Source organism: Ascaphus truei, chromosome 20 (genome assembly GCF_040206685.1).
Source record: "Ascaphus truei isolate aAscTru1 chromosome 20, aAscTru1.hap1, whole genome shotgun sequence".
NCBI classification, from domain to species: Eukaryota; Metazoa; Chordata; class Amphibia; order Anura; family Ascaphidae; genus Ascaphus; species Ascaphus truei.
This window is the reverse complement of record NC_134502.1, coordinates 8,456,152-8,477,087: the sequence shown is the minus strand read 5'-3', so window position 1 is coordinate 8,477,087 and position 20,936 is coordinate 8,456,152. Positions and strand designations below refer to the sequence as shown.

At 48.0% G+C, this 20,936-nt stretch overlaps 1 protein-coding gene across 1 annotated transcript in view; it reads left to right on the top strand.

Annotated features, from left to right (window-relative positions):
- Nucleotides 1-7,186, top strand: part of LOC142471241 (E3 ubiquitin/ISG15 ligase TRIM25-like) — a 28,980-nt gene extending 21,794 nt beyond the window's left edge. Inside the window, exon 2 of the mRNA XM_075578045.1 lies at nt 4,839-7,186. Coding sequence (XP_075434160.1) covers nt 4,839-6,419 — 1,581 coding nt within the window. The 3' untranslated portion in view covers nt 6,420-7,186. The remainder of the gene's footprint in view (nt 1-4,838) is intronic.
- Nucleotides 7,187-20,936: the final 13,750 nt, after the last annotated feature.

Sequence of the window (20,936 nt, the reverse complement as noted above, 5' to 3'; positions counted from 1 at the left end):
CCCCTGCACCCCACAGCATTCTCCTCCCCTGCACCCCACAGCACTCTCCCCCCCTGCACCCCACAGCACTATCCCTCCTCTGCACCCCACAGCACTGTCCCCCCTGCACCCACAGCACTCTGCACCCCACAGCACTCTCCCCCATGCACCCCACAGCACTTCCCCCCTGCACCCCACAGCACTCTCCCCCCCTGCACCCCACAGCACTCTCCCCCCTGCACCCCACAGCACTCTCCCTCCCTGCACCCCACAGCACTGCCCCTCCTGCACCCCACAGCACTCTCCCCCCTGCACCCACAGCACTCTCCCCCTTTCACCCCACAGCACTCTCCCCCCTTTCACCCCACAGCACTCTCGCCCCCTGCACCCCACAGCAGTCTCCCCCACTCAACCCCACAGCACTCTCCCCCCCTGCAGCCAACATCACTCTCCCCCCCTGCACCCCTCATCACTCTCCCCCCCTGCACCTCACATCACTCTCCCCTCCTGCACCTCACATCACTTCCCCCCTGCATCCCCCTTGTCCCAGGCGCTCGTTCACCCCCCCTGTCCCCAGCACTCCTTCCACCCCCCGTCCCCGGTGCTCCTTCCACCTCCCCCCGTCCTCGGCGCTTCTTCCACCGTTACCGGTGCTCCTCCCCCCCCCGTCCCCGGCACCCCCCGCTGAGGTTATAGAGTATGGGGCCCACGGGGTGAGAAGCGCCAGGGGGAGGCGACCTGTTGCTCCCCTGTCCCTGTGCTCGCAATGCCTCCCAGCTGTGTGACATCAGAGGTGGGGGCGCGCAGAACGGAGGTGGGAGAGCGCAAGGGAGGATGCGTATGCGGCGGTGTGTGGGGTGAGCGGGAGGACGGCGAGGGTGGAAGGGGAGAATGCAAGGGAAGATGCGTATGCGGTGGTGTGCGGGGTGAGTGAGAGAAAGACGCCGGTGAGCGGGAGGATGGCACGTTGGTAAGGGGGAGAGAGTGAGTTAGCGGGTGGAAGGGGGAGAGCGCGAGGGAGAATGCAGATGCGTGTGTGTTTGTTGTGGGGTGGTGGTGTGAGCGGGAGGATGGCGGTGCGGGGGGACTGTGGAGACAGTGAGGGAGGCTGCGGAGAGGAGTAGGAGTCACTGTGCAATCCTGCCAGTCACCAAATGGACAGTGAGGCCAAGAGGCGCACGCGGTGTGAGGGTGGTGTGACTGTCATGCCCTGCATAGGCGTGGCCGTGACGTCAGCCCAACCCGCAGGCCAATGAGTTGTGGCCATCCGCCGGCCAATCACAGGGGGCACAAACTGACTGACAAACATTTTTTCACTTTGATATATATACTAGCTGATATACCCGGCGTTGCCCGGGATTTAATGTTCTGGCTCCCCCTCTCTCTCTCCCTTCCACTGTCTCCCCCCTCTCTTTCTCCCCATTCACAGCAATACGCCCCACCCTTCACAGCACCGTTACCCCCCCATGTTTACAGCTCTGGTCCCCCCCCAGTTCACATCTCCGATTCCCCCCCCTATTCAACACTTTGTTTCCACCCCCCCATTCACAGCTCCGTTCCCCTCCCCCCCCCCCCCCCACTTGTTGCAAGCTGGGATTCCCCCTGTGTGTTTGGAAGCTGAGCTGACTGAGGGGGGAAGTGTGTCAGTCAGTGTGTATGTGTGTCAATCAGTGTGTGTGTGTCAGTCAGTCAGTCAGTGTGTGTGTCAGTCAGTCAGTGTGTGTTTCAGTCTGTATGTGTGTGCTTGTCCCCCCCCCCCCCTCTCCTGACTCCCTACCCCTCCCCTACCCCCGGACTGGCAGTGGTGCGCTAGTGTGTGAGGGGTCAGGTCCCGCTGGTGGGTGCACGGCGGCGGGGAGGTGAGTGCGTGTGCGCGCTACTGTGTGAGGTGGCATAGTAGTTCCCCCTCCCCCGTGCGTGGAGCTGTGTCGGCTGCGGGTGGGGAGGTGAGGCAGCTGACGGCGGTGGTGTAGTCCCCCCTCCCCCTACCAAGTGGAGCTGTGTCGGCGGCGGGTGGGGAGGCAGCTGTGGCGGTGGTGAAGGGGCGGGTCCCGCTGGTGGGTGCACGGCGGCAGGAGGTGAATGCGTGCATGTGCACTACTGTGTGAGGTGGCATAGTAGTTCACCCCCCCTCGCACGGAGCTGTGTCGGCTGCGGGTAGCGCAAGCCAGAAAAAAACAAAAACAGCAAAATATATGTCACACAATAGCCTACAGTAGATTGCTATAGATTAAATGGGTGGAGAGAGGGGTAGCAGGATGAATGGAAATATAACAAAATCACTCACACGGCCATGTGTGAGTGTAAACACATCACAATGATGATGACTTTAGCCTAAGGCTTGCTTCATGGATCACTGGTCCTGAAGGAGATCTCAGGAGAAAAGGAGGGGAGAACAGCAATGGGTGTATGTCACTATTAAGTGACAGTGTGGTGGAGGGATAAATATAATATATATAAAAACCACTCACATGGCCATATGTGAGTGTAGACACTCAGAGAAAATCCAAGCCTCATACAGTATGTAGAGCACAATCCTCCTTGGTTAGGTTGAGAACGTGACAAAGCTTACGAGCGAAACGCGTTGTTCTGAGGATGATTTCTGGACATCACAAGCCACCGTAGTCTTACCTGGATTCCCGTTCGCCACCAGACCTTCCGGACGTGGAAGTCAGGTTTTGTTTTTATACTTGGCTTACTTTACCTGTGATTAACCAAGGAGGATTGTGCTCTACATATGAGGCTTGGATTTTCTCTGAGTGTCTACACTCACATATGGCCATGTGAGTGGTTTTTATATATATTATATTTATCCCTCCACCACACTGTCACTTAATAGTGACATACACCCATTGCTGTTCTCCCCTCCTTTTCTCCTGAGATCTCCTTCAGGACCAGTGATCCATGAAGCAAGCCGTAGGCTAAAGTCATCATCATTGTGATGTGTTTACACTCACAAATGGCCGTGTGAGTGATTTTGTTATATTTCCCTTCATCCTGCTACCCCTCTCTCCACCCATTTAATCTATAGCAATCTAGGCAATCGTGTGACATATATTTTGCTGTTTTTGTTTTTTTTCTGGCTTGCGCTCGCCCTATTGTGTCTTCCTACTGTGTGAGGATCCTGGGAGATCCGTTGCCGGCTGAGCAGCAGCAAAGACCTGCGGCTAGTATTGCATGATTATTTCATTTATGTGCACCATTGCCGCCTACAGACGCCCACTCTAAATTCCCACAAGGTTTTGGGTACTATTGTTTCAAATTGTTAGGATCGCCCCAGTTTTCTTGTATATCGGCGGCGTGTAGGGAGGTGAGGCGGGTACGGCGGTGGTGTAGTCCTCCCTCCCCAACCCCCGCGTGGAGCTGCTTACAGTGGGTGGCGGGAAGGCGGCCATTTTTTCAGAGTAGCGTTGCCGCCAAGCGGGCTGGGGAGCGCAGATCGGGGCATTATTGCAGAGTAGCGGTGGCGGAAAATTTGATTGAGGAAGGGTGGTAAGTTAGGTGGGACAATGAATATTGTCTTTGGCGGGAAGGCGGCCATTTTTGCAGAGTAGCGGTGCCGCCAAGCGGACGTAGAGCGGGTGGGAAGGCAGAAATTTTCACAGGTGCATGGAAGGTGGACACTTAATATTGTATTGTGCGTGAAGGCTGGCATTTTGGGAGCGGGCGGGGTCTGGGATGACTGAAATGTTGATGCATGAAGTGTGGTAAGTAAGGTTGAGAATTAATGTTATTCTTGCGGGAAGGTGGGCATTTTGTTAGCGGGCAGGAAGGCGGAAATTTTGACCGTTGAGCAGCATTTTGATGTACTGTATGAAGTGTGTTTAATTAAGGGAGACAATTTATATTTAATCGTGCGGTAAGGCGGGCATTTTGGGTAATGTGCGACAGGGTGATGATCATATTGTATCGGGCGTGAAGCCACCCATTTTGGCAGAAGGTGTCACCGCGGTGCAGAGAGTAAGCGGCCTGCAGAGCGCGAAGCGGGAGGGAAGGCGGAGGGAGTGTGCGGGAAGGCGGAAATTTTTAGCGTGGAGCAGGCGACAGGGTGATGACACCAAAGGCGGTTTGTGTGATATGTGGGTTAAACTTACCAAGGTGGGTGTCTGACACACCAGGGGTGATCCCAGGTGTGTAGGGTGAGTCTGCAGGGAGAGAGTCTCCGAGGCTATTAGGCTTCAGAGTCTCTGGTGACAGTCTCAGGGGGTTTGGTGAGTCTGCAGGGGTGAGACTCTGTGGCAGTATGTGTGTGTGTCACAGTGGAGTAGGTGTGTCCGTGATGTCAGCGTACCTCTTGGCCAATAAGAGCCGTGGGGGAGGCGGGGCATGGGCGGACGGACCGACGGACCAATGAGAATCCCCACATCTACTAACAATCAAACAAATTTCATTTTTATAGATATAGATTACTGAAGCAGGTAGTCTCTGGACCTGACCCCTATAAATTTCATGTCTTGGGACCCGATGCTTCCCGAGTTACAGGCTTCCCATAGGGGATGCTCCTGTCTCGTGATGCGGAAGAATGAAACTCGCCAGAGATAGCAGCACCCCATAATGGGTTTGTACCTCAAGAAGCAGATGGTCCCCAGACCTGAAATTAATGTGATTCATGTCCAGCGGTTATAAAACCGCTATGGTAATTAAGGGGTCAACCTCCCACCTCCCTCGCTCTCACTACCCACCCAGGATTCCTAACCACTCTCCCGGGGCAAATGCCTCCTTATAACAAGCTGCCCCCAGCATGCTGAATACAAGCACATTGTAAGTTTCATTTCTCCCCACTTATATGTAGCAAGCTGCACACATCGTGCTGAATACAAACACCGGTTAAGTTTTGTTTCTCCCCATTTCTTTTATAGATGGCATCTGCTGCTTTGAGTGAGGAGTTAAGCTGTTCCATCTGCCTGAACATATACACAAATCCTGTAATGCTGACTTGTGGACATAACTTCTGCCAGGACTGCATTGCTAAGACATTTGACAGTCAGCGGAGATCAGGAGTATATTCTTGTCCAGATTGTAGAGCAGCGTTTCGGCAGCGTCCTTCACTGAAGAGAAACCTAAAGCTGTGTAACATAGTGGAACATTATTGTTGTTCTACTCAGCCAAAGCAAGAGGAGACTGGAATATTTTGTACTTACTGTGTTGACTCCCCTGTCCATGCTGTTAAAACATGTCTGCATTGTGAAGCCTCCTTGTGTGATATTCACTTGAAGACCCACAACAAGTCAGTAAACCACATATTAACTGAACCGACCGCTTCTCTGGAGGACAGAAAATGTTCTACTCACAATGAGCTGGTAAAGTATTTTTGCTGTAGTGATTCTACCTTTATCTGCAGGATCTGCAGCCAGCATAAGAAACACAAGGGACACCAGGTAGTGACGCTGCATGAAGCATTTGAGAAGAAGAAGGTTGAACTGTGTAAATCTCTAAAGAAACTGACTTTAAATAAGGGGGAGTCTGAGAAACAACTACAGCAGCTGCAAGGACGCAGGAAAGTAGTTCAAGGAAAGACAATGGGTATAAAAGACAGAGTCACTGCTCTGTTTGGGGACATCAGGGAGCAGCTGGCAATCATAGAAAATAAAGTACTAAATGATGTCACCAGGCAGGAGGAACAGGTTCTTCTCCCACTCTCGGATATAATCCAGAAACTGGAAATAGAAACACAAGATCAGCACAAGAAGATCCTTCAGATGGAGAAACTTTGTAACATCACAGATCCAATTACCTTTCTAAAGGAAAGTCTCATTGATACTAATCCTGGAAAAGTGAATTATAAGAAGTCAGATCCTGCTTGTGATGAACATCTGGATGAGGTTAGAATTGCAGTGACATTGCATAGAGCTCTATCCAAGTTGTCTGACATCCTTCCTAATCTAAGGGCAATCAGAGGTTTCCATGTGGGGGATGCATCAGATATGATACTGAATGTCAATACCGCAGATGTTAACATTGATTTATCACAAGACCTAAAAAAAGCCTCCTATTGTTTAATAGAGAAATCTCGGCCTCATCATCCGCTAAGGTTTACAACACAACAAGTTTTGAGCACCAGAAAATTCTCTTCAGGTCAACATTATTTGGAAGTGGAAACCAGCGATGTAGGGGAATGGTCTGTAGGGGTGACTTACAACAGCGTGAAAAGAAAAGGAAATTCATCTTATATAGGTAAAAATAGCAAATCTTGGTGCTTAACTTGGGCAAATGAAGATGAAGAGCTTACAGCCGACCATGACAACGAGGCAGAATATTTAGATTCATTTGAATCTGTACAGGACCTTGGAATATATCTGGACTATGAGGGTGGACTGTTGTCTTTTTATGAATTGTCAGAGCCAATCAGACACATTCATACCTTCACTGCCACCTTCACTGAACCTTTGTATGCTGCCTTCTATGTAGATGATGATGCCTGGATTAAAATCAGGAGTTAAGAATACTGATAACTGCAAAACAAATATAACAAGGATTATAGGCCAAAGCAGTCAAATTCCGGGCATTATTGAAATTCCTGCTCTCTGATTGGTTAAAATTCCGGGCAATATCCAATCGGTAATGCCCGGAATTTTAGCTGCTTGCAAAGTGTTGATTTCAATGTGATTATTTCGAGCCAATCAGCTTTCAGAAAAGCCGAGACAGGGCAGGGGATTGGTCTGAAAGTACTGAGCAGATTCCGTTTATTGGTGGGGTGGGGGAGAGAGAGAGTCTACAAAGCAAGTGAGTGTCTGTCTGCAGTTTGTTTCTGGCTGTAGTTTCTGTGTGTGTGTGTGTGTGTGTGTGTGTGTGTGTGTGTGTGTGTGTCAGCAGCAGCAGTGTTTATGAGTGTAGCAGCAGGTGTGTGTGTGTGTGTGTGTGTGTGTGCTGTGCTGTTGTGTTGTATGTGTGTCTAGCAGCAGTTTGTGTGTAGAAGTGCTGTGTTGTGTGTAGAGGTGTTTTGTGTGTGTGTGTGTGTGTGTGTGTGTGTGTGTGTGTGTGTGTGTGTGTGTGTGTGTGTGTGTGTGTAGAGTTGCTGTGTGTGTAGAGGTGCTGTGTTGTGTGTGTAGCAGCAGTTTGTTTGTGTGTAGATCTGCTGTGTTGTGTGTTGAGCTGCTGTGTTGTGTGTGTGTACACAGAGGGGGCGGCAATGTGTGGATAGAGATATCTGCAGTATAAGCGTATATAGAGGTGTATTCATGTATTTACCATTTTATTTTAATAAAAAAATCTATATAACTATTCAAAAGTGTCTATTATTTATGAAAAAAAGTCTACATTTAGCCTATAATAGTAATAATCCCCTCAGAACAGGGCATTATAGGCCAGTAATGCCCTGTTCTTCGGGGATTATTACTTAATTATAGGCTAAAGCTGGTAAATTCCATTATTGAAATCCCTCATAAACCGTGCTGTAACAGGACAACTGACAACGTGCCGTCCGCAGCTTGATATGGTAAGGGGTAATGATCCCTGGGTTGATCGCGCTCTCACTACTCTCAATACCAGAGATCCTCGCCTGACTTTGCGTAGCTCACTGACGTCCCTCCCCTTTCCTTGTTACCGGATGCTTTTGCAGCTTGGGGTAGTGAGCACTGAGATAGGCGTACTCTCTTTGTTCAATCTACCGAAGACTGCCGCCTGTCTCCGCGCACCTCAATGACGTCACGCGGTGGCGCCCCCTCCAATCTCCCTGCTGCCGGACACTTCAGTCACAACTCCTCCCTCTCCAAACGCGTTTCGTGACTCAAAGTGGTCACTTCATCAGTGGTGAGGGGGAGTTCCTAACTACTGGTGTATTTATAACCTAGAGCGCGATATACGCCCCCCCCCTGGGGATAATTTGCAATTAGTGCAATTATACTGAAGCCAGGGTCACGAATGGTGTATGAATGACTCCAGTTAGCTTAACTCATGTCTCACCTCTTCCAAAGCACAAACAAGTCCTTTTTTCTTTCTTGGTTTTATTGAGGGAAATCACAGGGAGATAGGTGCTTGCAGATGTAATATTGGTAGAGAGTACTTCTCTGTCTGATGTGCAGTGTATCAATGATGAGACAGTGTAAAACAAAAAGGCCTTGCTGGGGTAAATAGCAGGCAGTTACTCACTCAGAGTCCAGGGTGAAAAGGAAGTGAGAAGCAAGGGTCACACTAGATGGGAAGTGAGACTATACTAACTGTCAGCAAGGACAGGGGAGAACATGGGAAAGTCCATTAACTGGAGGACTGGAGATGTTGCCAGAGCAACCAGGGGTGTGACAGACTGGAAGGAAAAAGGCTACATAATGTATCCATTCCATCTGCACTGAGAGTGAACTGCAAGGAAGTGACATCCAAGCACAACTAGCAGGCAGAACTGCCAAGGGAAAGGGGGGCTGAAACAGAAAAGGCAGACAGGGGTATTTCTGTTCCATGACAGCAATTCATTGAAAACACGGATGAAAATAAAATGCACCCAATTTGAACAGCACGACAATAGCAATCTGCACCATCATTTCCCATGTCATTTCCTTTCTGGGAACCCACTGAGATCACTCTTGAGTGTTAAGGCTGTGAGTTAACAGAAGAGTGAGCTGACGTATGATTGACAGCACGGGGGATTCGTGAAGTCCAGGAAAAGAAGTTGGTTAAAGCACAGATTCTCTCAAATGAATATTGACACAATACTTTTGTAAGTTTATTACTTAAAAATCCTTTTTTGGAGCCGTCTGTTGATACTTGTGGCTGCGCAATGGTCTTTCTCCCTTTGTTTATTACACTACAGGAGGAGTTCTGAAGTAACAGCCAGAAATTTAATCATCACGTCGTTTTCAACTGGAACATTAAGAGAACTTTCCCTACCTAAATGGACTAATCATTGGACTGGGGTATTGTTGTCACTGTTAGCGCCGGGTCACTGCATTTTTGTAATATTGTCTGTAAACGAATTTGTGAGATATTTGTTAGGCAGGGACCCCATGGCAGCTTTGACTTAGTTATAAGTAGAATATTTTTACTTATTGTAAACACATAATTAATGGTCTTAGCGCTGAGCTTTAGGGTATAAAATCATTGTTCATTCATTGAAATCCCTGCTCTCTGATTGGATAATGCCTGGAATTTTAACCAATCAGTAATGGCCCGGAATTTTGGGCACTCTGCCAAGTTTTTCAGCCAATCAGTTATCAGTTTTCATTCACAAAGAGTGAAATTTGCACTTAGACAGGGGAGGTGATTGGACAGAAGGCACTGACTCCTCCCCCACCCTGTCTGCAGGGAGCTCCGCACAGGAGAGTGATGGGAAAGGTTTGTGTGCCTACTGAGTGTGTTTTGTGGGTGTAAAGGGGGCAGCAGAGTGTTTTTATTAGTGTGTGTGTGTGTGTGTGTTGAGGGCAGTGGATTTTCACAGTCGAGTGCAAATAGCCGCACGGCTAGCCCTTTGAGAAAGTTACCGGTCAGGTGACGAAACGCGTCAGGGTACTGAGAGCGCGATTACGTCATCACGACGCCGCCGCGCACGCGCAGAAGCCTACACCAAGCGCGGGAATACAATCGGCGGCCATTGGAAGTGAGAGCTGGAGTTTGGACTATACACAGACAGCGAACGGAGCCTTATACATCTGGTTCCTGGTGATCGTGTCTGGCAGCCCTGAGGGAGTCCACGGAGACGTGTTCCAGTATCCAGAACCGGATGGTGGTGATATATTCACAAACTGCCTTTTAACTATTTGCATCCTGTGAGTGCGATTCCTACCCCCCCCCACCCCCCACCCCCTTCCCCCTTTTAATAAATTTTATGCAATATTATGCTATGGGGCGTGCGCTCTCTCTCTTTTTCTGTCTGTAGATATCTGTGGAGGTGGTTTACCCCGTGTGAGAGCAGCCCAAAGACCCCTTTATCAACATCGGAAACCTCATCATTATGGACTAATTATTGAAGGACTGGTTGGATTTTTATTGATTTTTCTGTTTCTTTTTTTAGCACGTTTATGCACTGTTATGATCATTTTTATTGGTTGTGTTATAATAGAATTTAAAAAGGTCACACTAGTTTAAGAGATATACACAATTTTAAACATTACACACTTTACACAATTCTTTATTTATTAATTATAGTTCCATTAATTTATTCATATCACAGTATTATTTTTTGGCGCCACACTTTTTTGTTTTTATATATATATATATATATATATATATATATATATATATATATATATATATATATATATACATATATATATATATATACATATACATATATATATATATATATACATATACATATACAGTTAGGTCCGTAAATAATTGGACACTGACACAATTTTCATAATTTTGGCTCTGTACTCCCCCACAATGGATTTGAAATGAAACAACCGAGATGCAATAGAAGTGCAGACTTTCAGCTTTAATTCAAGGGGTTGAACAAAAATTTTGTATGAAACGTTTAGGAATTGCAACCATTTTCATACACAGTCCCCTTATTTCAGGGGCTCAAATGTAATTGGACAAATTAACACAATCATAAATAAAATGTTCATTTTTAATACTTTGTCGGGAATCCTTTGCAGGCAATGACTGATTAAAGTCTGGAACGCATGGACATCACCAAACGCTGGGTTTCCTCCTTTGTGATGCTTTGCCAGGCCTTTACTGCAGCTGTCTTCAGTTGTTGTTTGTTCGTGGGTCTTTCTGCCTTAAGTTTTGTCTTCAGCAAGTGAAATGCATGCTCGATCGGGTTGAGATCAGGTTATTTACTCGGGCATTGCAGAATATTCTGCTTCTTTGCGTTAAATAACTCCTGGGTTGCTTTCGCAGTATGTTTTGGGTCATTGTCCATCTGTAAAGTGAAGTGCCATCCAATCAACTTCGCTGAATTTGGCTGAATCTGAGCAGACAATATATCCCTATACACTTCAGAATTCATCCAGCTGCTTCTGTCTTCTGTCACAGCATCAATAAACACTAGTGATCCAGTGCCATTGTAAGCCATGCATGCCCATGCCATCACACTTCCTCCACCGTGTTTTACAGATGATGTGGTATGCTTCAGATCATGAGCTGTTCCAAGCCTTCTCCATACTTTTTTCTTCCCATCATTCTGGTACAGGTTGATCTTAGTTTCATCTGTCCAAAGAATGCTGTTCCATAACTGGGTTGGCTTTTTTAGATATTGTTTGGCAAAGTCTAATCTGGCCTTTCTATTCTTGAGGTTTATGAATGGTTTGCATCTTGTGGTGAACCCTCTGTATTTGCTCTCGTGAAGTCTTCTCTTTATGGTAGACTTGGATAATGATATGCCTACCTCCTGGAGAGTGTTCTTCACTTGGCTGGATGTTGTGAAGGGGTTTTTCTTTACCATGGAAAGGATCCTACGATTATTCACCACTGTTGTCTTCCGTGGACGTCCAGGCCTTTTTGTGTTGCAGAGCTCACCAGTGCGTTCTTTTTTTCTCAGAATGTACCAAACTGTTGCTTTGACCACTCCTTATGTTCCTGCTATCTCTCTGATGGATTTTCTTTTTTTTTGCAGCCTAAGGATGCCCTGTTTCACTTGCATTGAGAGCTCCTTTGACCGCATGTTGTGGGTTCACAGCAACAGCTTCCAAATGCGAATGCCACATCTGGAATCAACTCCAGACATTTTACCTGCTTAATTGATGATGAAATAACAAAGGAATAGCCCACACCTGTCCATGAAACAGCTTTTGAGTCAATTGTCCAATTACTTTTGGTCCCTTGAAAAAGAGGGGGCTACATATTAAAGAGATGTAATGCCTAAACCCTTCCTCCAATTTGGATGTGAATACCCTCAAATTAAAGCCGATAGACTGCACTTTAAGCCCATATTCATTATTTAACCTTACCTTGAATGTATTTTGGTACACAGCCGAAATAACAAAAATTGTATAAGTGTCCAATTATTTCCGGACCTAACTGTATACTAGCTGATATACCCGGCGTTGCCCGGGATGTAAATACGTAATAGGTAGTATTATTTATAAATCGTGGAACAATAGGTGACTATTTGTTGTAAAGGTTGGATAATAATGTTGAAAAGAAAGATGGAAGAAAACGTAATACGATGTTGTATAAAAATGGTTTATTGTAAACACACCACAGTACAATGTATATTTTGGTGATCTAAGTGATGTAAAAATGTGAGGCGTGTGTCCTGCTAGGGTGTGAGGCGGCGGGTGGGTGTTCAGTACGGGTGGCGCGTGGGTAGTGAGTGCTTGCTGTGGGTGGGGGTCCTGCTAGGGTGTGAGGCGGCTAGTGTGTGGCGAGTGCGGGCGACAGCTGGTCAGTGGTGTTGGTGCATAGGGGCGGTAGGCGGCAGGAGTGTGTGGGGTGGGTGAGAGGCGGCGGGTGTGTGTTGAGTGTGTGGGGCGGGTGAGAGGCGGCGGGTGTGTGTCGAGTGTGGCGGGTGTCTGTTGAGTGCGTACGGCGGCTGTGTGGCGCAGGGGTGTGAGCGGTGGGCGGGTGAAAGGCAGAAGGGCGGGCGAAAGGGAAGTCCTGTGCTGCAGGGAAGGCTCTGTACGGGACTACAAGCCAATAGGTAGTAATAGTTAGTAATAGGTAATAGGTAGTAATAGTAAAAGGTAGTAATAGTAATAGGTAGTAATAGTAGTAGGTAGTAATAGTAATAGTTAGTAATAGTAGTAATAGGTAGTAATAGTAAAAGGTAGTAATAGTAGTAATAGGTAGTAATAGTAATAGGTAGTAATAGTAATAGTTAGTAATAGTAGTAATAGGTAGTAATAGGTAGTAATAGTGATAGGTAGTAGTAGTAATAGGTAGTAATAGTAGTAATAATAGTATTAGGGCAGTTTTGAATAAGAGCAGTTAGTAATAGTTAGTAATAGTAGTAGGTAGTAATAGTAATAGTTAGTAATAGTAGTAATAGTAATAGGTAGTAATAGTAGTAGTAGTAATAGGTAGTAATAGTGATAGGTAGTAATAGTAATAGTAATAGTAGTAGTATTAGGGCAGTTTTGAATTAGAGCAGTTAGTAATAGTTAGTAATAGTAGTAGGTAGTAATAGTAATAGTTAGTAATAGTAGTAATAGTAATAGGTAGTAATAGTAGTAGTAGTAATAGGTAGTAATAGTGATAGGTAGTAATAGTAATAGTAATAGTAGTAGTATTAGGGCAGTTTTGAATTAGAGCAGTTAGTAATAGTTAGTAATAGTAGTAGGTAGTAATAGTAATAGTTAGTAATAGTAGTAATAGTAATAGGTAGTAATAGTAGTAGTAGTAATAGGTAGTAATAGTGATAGGTAGTTGTAGTAATAGTAGTAATAGTAATAGGTAGTAATAGTAGTAATTGTAGTATTAGGGCAGTTTCGAATAAGAGTAGTTAGCATCGCTCAGCTTCAGAGGCTGCAGTTATCATGTTGCTAGGCAACCAGTGAGGCTGTGAGATGTTAGTGGCAGGTGAGATATCTTTGAATAGACATTGAGAGGATTGGGGAGAAATGGACAAGTCAGGGAGGTGAGGATGAGGACAGGTCAGGGATGTGAGGATAGGGACAAGTCAGGGATGTGAAGATGAGGACAGGTCAGGGATGTGAGGATAGGGACAAGTCAGGGATGTGAGGATGAGGACAGGTCAGGGATGTGAAGATGAGGACAGGTCAGGGATGTGAGGATGAGGACAGGTCAGGGATGTGAGGATGAGGACAGGTCAGGGATGTGAAGATGAGGACAGGTCAGGGATGTGTAGATGAGGACAGGTCAGGGATGTGAGGATGAGGACAAGTCAGGGATGTGAAGATGAGGACAGGTCAGGGATGTGAAGATGAGGACAGGTCAGGGATGTGAAGATGAGGACAGGTCAGGGATGTGAGGATGAGGACAGGTCAGGGATGTGAGGATGAGGACAGGTCAGGGATGTGAGGATGAGGACAGGTCAGGGATGTGAGGATGAGGACAGGTCAGGGATGTGAAGATGAGGACAGGTCAGGGATGTGAGGATGAGGACAGGTCAGGGATGTGAGGATGAGGACAGGTCAGGGATGTGAAGATGAGGACAGGTCAGGGATGTGAAGATGAGGACAGGTCAGGGATGTGAAGATGAGGACAGGTCAGGGATGTGAGGATGAGGACAGGTCAGGGATGTGAGGATGAGGACAGGTCAGGGATGTGAAGATGAGGACAGGTCAGGGATGTGAAGATGAGGACAGGTCAGGGATGTGAGGATGAGGACAGGTCAGGGATGTGAAGATGAGGACAGGTCAGGGATGTGAGGATGAGGACAGGTCAGGGATGTGAAGATGAGGACAGGTCAGGGATGTGAGGATGAGGACAGGTCAGGGATGTGAAGATGAGGACAGGTCAGGGATGTGAGGATGAGGACAGGTCAGGGATGTGAAGATGAGGACAGGTCAGGGATGTGAGGATGAGGACAGGTCAGGGATGTGAGGATGAGGACAGGTCAGGGATGTGAAGATGAGGACAGGTCAGGGATGTGAGGATGAGGACAGGTCAGGGATGTGAGGATGAGGACAGGTCAGGGATGTGAAGATGAGGACAGGTCAGGGATGTGAGGATGAGGACAGGTCAGGGATGTGAGGATGAGGACAGGTCAGGGATGTGAAGATGAGGACAGGTCAGGGATGTGAAGATGAGGACAGGTCAGGGATGTGAGGATGAGGACAGGTCAGGGATGTGAAGATGAGGACAGGTCAGGGAGTTGGGATCAGGACACAGAGGGGAAGGTAGGGACCAGGGAGAGTGTGTCCCTTGGACTAGGCCAGAGAGTTTCCCCCTAGGTGCTAGATAGATCCCCTGAGCCACAGTAGGGCTGCTGAGAGGGGTACAGCAGGGAAGGCCTGGAGATAGGGACCTTTCCCCAGCAGTATACAGAAAGGGATATTAGCTGCAGGATGTTGCACCTGGTGTGTGTGTGTGACCTGAGGCCTGTGAAGTAATATGGCTCCTCACTACCAGAGATGCGTGTGAGACATGCTGCAGGACATCGCCTGGAGGGAAGTGCAGCCTGTCAATTAAGCACAATATCAGGCTCATTTAAAGGGGTATAATCCGACGGGGGAGGGGGCCCTCCAGAGGCATCGACCTGAGGAGTCATCCAGGAGAGGAGACGCAGGTTGGGACGTGGATCCCCGGCGCTGATCCAAGGAGTTCTAATACGTGTCCTGGTCCGGACTGAGACCAGGAAGGTATCGTTCATGTGCACCACCGGCCCCAACACCAGGGAAGCGTGCTATCCCCTCACACTCACTCTCTGAGTAAGGGACTTACTTGGGACATCACAGGGTTACGTGCTCAGACACTCACGTATTCTGTGGGGTCACCCTGGAGGTGTTATGGTTGGGATAGGCCTATCAGGCCCGTGTTAAGTAAAGGCTATAAGTTATGTGTTCAGTAACATGGTTATAATATAACTGAGCGTGATTCTTGTGTATATGAGTTCCGGCGACGGGCTCCTCCCACTACGCCGGGATCCCTGGTCGGTGGAGGCGCTGCACCGTGAAGATAAGTATATACCCAGGTTCCCAGCGGCGGAAGCTCAGCCCTCCTGGTTGCCAAACAGGTACAGAACCACACTGATAAGTAGTCAGATACACCTACCAACACACACACACACACACACACACACACACACACACACACACACACACACACACACACACACACACACACACACACACACACACACACACACACACACACACACACACACACACACACACACACACGACACAGCCTCACCTCTCTCTGCTCCATGCTTTTCCTCGGCTCTTTGGCCCCACCCCCAGGCTCCTGCCACCTCCTCCTGATTGGCTGCTGCTGTGTAATGCAGCCAATCAGTATGGAGGAAGCTGCCCGCCCCCTAGCAATAACCCTGCTCTCTCCCTTCCTGGGGGAAATCCCACTAAGGGCCTCATGCAGAGAGCAGCGCTGTAAATAATTGGCGAGGGAAATTAAATGTACCTAAAATGGCGAGTTTTTTTATCCATATGCAGAAAGGTGAGAATTCTGCAATTTATATCATGCATGCGTGTGGCGAGTGTAAAAGGGAGAGATGCGCGCTGCAAAAATGGTTTAGAAAAAAATCGCGGGTTTTTTTTTTTTCCCCTATGGCCGGCGAGCTCCAGTTTCTTGCCAACTTTAGTTGGCGGAGCTAATAGTCGAATTTCGCGCCATTTTATTGGCGCGAACAGCCACTAGATGGCGATCGCGCCTTTCTGAATAAGGGCCTTTTTAAAGCTGGCGAGATTTAGGTTCTCGCCAGCCGCGCGGCGAGATTTGTAAAGAAAAAAAAAATTGCGCTTTTTAATAAACTCGCCATTACCTGCCTTTTTAAAGCTATAGTTCGCCAAAAAATGCCGCTTTTCCTGTTAGCGCTGCTCTCTGCATGAGGCCCTAAGTGGGGAGAGGTAATACCGGCACATACATGTGTGTGTCCTCCCCTCCCCCCTGCACACATACATGTCTCCCCCCCCCCGCACACACACACACACACACACACACACATACATACATGTCCGTCCGTCCCCTCCCTCGCACACACATACATGTCCGGTATTAATCTCTCATTTGTTACCAGAAAGAGTAACCAAAAACTGGGCAGTCTGGTTCAATAATGGACACCTGGCAACCCTAAAAGTCAGTGAGGCCTGTGTATATGTGACCAACTGGTACAGTGAGGCCTGTGTATGTGTGACCAACTGGTACAGTGACGCTTGTGTATATGTGACCAACTGGTACAGTGAGGCCTGTGTATATGTGACCAACTTGTACAGTGAGGCCTGTGTATATGTGACCAACTGGTACAGTAAGGCCTGTGTATATGTGACCAACTGGTACAGTGAGGCCTGTGTATATGTGACCAACTGATACAGTGAGGCCTGTGTATATGTGACCAACTGGTACAGTGAGGCCTGTGTATATATGACCAACTTGTACTGTGAGGCCTGTGTATATGTGACCAACTCGTACTGTCAGGCCTGTGTATATGTGACCAACTTGTACTGTCAGGTCTGTGTATATGTGACCAACTTGTACAGTCAGGCCTGTGTACTGTATATGTGACCAACTTGTTCAGTGTGGCCTGTGTATATGTGACCAACTGGTACAGTGACGCCTGTGTATATGTGACCAACTCGTCCTGTGAGGCGACCAACTCGTACTGTGAGGCCTGTGTATATGTGACCAACTTGTACTGTCAGGCCTGTGTATATGTGACCAACTTGTACAGTGAGGCCTGTGTATGTGTGACCAACTGGTACATAGACGCCTGTGTTTAAGTGACCAACTCGTACTGTGAGGCGACTAACTCGTACTGTCAGGCCTGTGTATATGTGACCAACTTGTACAGTGAGGCCTGTGTATGTGTGACCAACTGGTACAGTGACGCTTGTGTATATATGACCAACTGGTACAGTGAGGCCTGTGTATATGTGACCAACTGGTCCAGTGAGGCCTGTGTATATGTGACCAACTGGTCCAGTGAGGCCTGTGTATATGTGACCAACTGGTACAGTGAGGCCTGTGTATATGTGACCAACTGGTACAGTGAGGCCTGTGTATATGTGACCAACTGGTACAGTGAGGCCTGTGTATATGTGACCAACTGGTACAGTGAGGCCTGTGTATATGTGACCAACTGGTACAGTGAGGCCTGTGTATATGTGACCAACTGGTACTGTCAGGCCTGTGTATATGTGACCAACTTGTACTGTCAGGCCTGTGTATATGTGACCAACTTATACAGTGTGGCCTGTGTATATGTGACCAACTGGTACAGTGAAGCCTGTGTATATGTGACCAACTCGTACTGTGAGGCGACCATCTCGTACTGTGAGGCCTGTGTATATGTGACCAACTTGTACTATCAGGCCTGTGTATATGTGACCAACTGGTACAGCGACGCCTGTGTATAAGTGACCAACTCGTACTGTGAGGCGACCAACTCGTACTGTCAGGCCTGTGTATATGTGACAAACTTGTACAGTGAGGCCTGTGTATGTGTGACCAACTGGTATGGTGAGGCCTGTGTATATGTGACCAACTCGTACTGTGAGGCCTGTGTATATGTGACCAACTCGTACTGTGAGGCCTGTGTATATGTGACCAACTCGTACAGTGAGGGCTGTGTATATGTGAACAACTTGTACTGTGAGCCCTGTGTATATGTGACCAACTCGTACAGTGAGCCCTGTGTATGTGTGACCAAGTGGTACAGTGAGGCCTGTGTATATGTGACCAACTCGTACAGTGAGGGCTGTGTATATGTGAACAACTTGTACTGTGAGCCCTGTGTATATGTGACCAACTCGTACAGTGAGCCCTGTGTATGTGTGACCAAGTGGTACAGTGAGGCCTGTGTATATGTGACCAACTGGTACAGTGAGGCCTGTGTATATGTGACCAACTGGTACAGTGATGCCTGTGTATAAGTGACCAACTCGTACTGTGAGGCGACCAACTCGTACTGTCAGGCCTGTGTATATGTGACCAACTTGTACAGTGAGGCCTGTGTATGTGTGACCAACTGGTACGGTGAGGCCTGTGTATATGTGACCAACTGGTACAGTGAGGCCTGTGTATATGTGACCAACTCGTACTGTCAGGCCTGTGTATATGTGACCAACTCGTACAGTGAGGGCTGTGTATATGTGAACAACTTGTACTGTGAGCCCTGTGTATGTGTGACCAACTCGTACAGTGAGCCCTGTGTATATGTGACCAACTCGTACAGTGAGCTCTGTGTATATGTGACCAACTGGTACAGTGAGGCATGTGTATATGTGACCAACTCGTACAATGAGGCCTGTGTATAGGGTTGCCAGGTGGCTTGTCCAAAAATACTGGACACAATGGTAAATGATGCGACCCCCCCCCAATACATATAAAACATACACCCACCCTCCCAGAATATAAAAATTTCCCCCACTACCCCCAATACATATAAAATATATCCCACCACCCATATATTGTACATATTAAATATACCCCCACAACCCATATACAGTACATACTAAATATATGCCTCCCAACCCCAATAAATATAAAATATACCCCTACCACCCCATCTTAAAGCTACCCTCACCACCCATAAACATATTGTGAGGACTCGGGAGTCTCGCGGCCCTCCGCGCGCTCCCGCAAGACGCCGACGCACGCGCAGTCTCTCACCCTCTGCTCCGGCACCCGTTGCCGTGTCCCTGGAATCCCGCGCACTCACGCGCGCCTCCTCACGCATGCGCAGGGCTTCCCCCGCTGGAGCGGCACCCTCTACCCGCACGGCGCGCATGCGCGGTGGGCCGGTCCCCGGTCGCGTCGTGCGTGACGCACGCGCAACGCTCCCAAGCGACATGTCAAGCAAAAATCAGTTTTTAAACAGCCTCACCTGCCATAACATCTCCTAGCCTATCGCTCCTCCTGCGGAGGCCGCACCTCCGCTCCAGCCCCCTGGGGGATTGGCTCCTTCTGCACATATATGCTCAGCTGTGCCACTGGCACTTTGGCTGAGCATAGTTCTTGTTCTTTGTGCTTACCTCTCCTGTCTGCTAGATTCCTGCCTTGCCTTGCCTTTTGATTTCCCGTGTACCGATCCGGCTTGCCTTTGGACTACCGCTTCTCTGGACTACTGATCTCGGCTTCCCTCGACCATCCGTCACTCTCCTACCCTGACCTTGGCTTACCTCCTTCTATGATCCGGACCTCTCCTGCACAGACCTCGGCAAGTATACGACAACTCTGATCTCTCCTATCCCGACCTGGCTGCCAAGACCACTCTGCATTCCGGACGCGACCCCTGTGTCTGTGGCTGGTGTTTACCCATTCCCATCTCAGTACCGGGTCTCGTCTAGTCTGTGGTGAGCACGGCCTAACACATATAAAATATATCCCTACCACCCATATACATATTAAATATACCCTTACCACCCATATACATATTAAATATACCCTTACCACCCATATACATATTAAATATACCCTTACAACCCATATACATATTAAATATACCCCCACCACCCATATACATATTAAATATACCCCCACCACCCATATACATATAATATACCTCCCCCCACATACATGGGCATCCGCAGAATTTTTTTAAGGGGGGGGGGGGCATAAATTTAACGCCAGTGCCCGGCGTAAAAGTGGTGGTGAGTGCACTGTGGCGAGCGAGCCCGACCAGCATAAGGAGGGTTCTCCCCCCGAGAAAATTTTGAAAAAAAGAGTGGGCAAATGGTGCATTTTCAAGCAAATTTGAGAAAGCTTGAAGGTTAATAAAGCAATTGTGAAAGTGTAGTAATGACATCAAAACAGAGCAGCTACTCAGGGTTGCAGGATCTGGTGGGTGCCTGGAGAACTTGCCATGTCACTCTGGCGCTTAAGTGCAGAAATTCCAGCCGTACTACTACTTTTTAAGGCTGCTTCTCTGCGCAGGATCCTCCGACATGATGTGTGCCAGGTGGGGCACAAGAAAAAGAAATGGGGATCATTAAATAGTCTGCTCATCACCGGGCTGGCGGTATTGAATAAACTGTGGGTTGTAGATGAGCTGCAGGGAGTTGAAAAATCCCCTTAAAGTTCTCCTGCCAGGAGATCCAAGCTTTCCTTGCATAATGCATAGTTATATTGGTAAGATGAGATTTGTGAACTTCAAATAACTCACCTACAATTAGGGTGACCAGGTGTCCTGGTTTAGCCGGGACAGTCCCGTTTTTTTAACCTCTGTCCCGGTTTTTTAGTCTCTGTCCCGGTTTTTTAGTCTCTGTCCCGGCTGCCCTACATCCTGTAAAATGTTCCGGTTTTTTGTGGCTGTTCCGCTTTTGACCATAGAGCAAGGGGGGCAGCAGAGAGCAGACAATGCAGGGAGGAGAGCAGGGGCCAGGTCTGAGCTGCAGAGCCCCAGCAGTGAGACCCTGAAGTGTCATTGAGAACTTCCGGTGTCTGCTGCCAGGGCTCAAGATGGCTTCCCCCACCCATGCAGGTATGGTCCAGAATGGGGGACACAG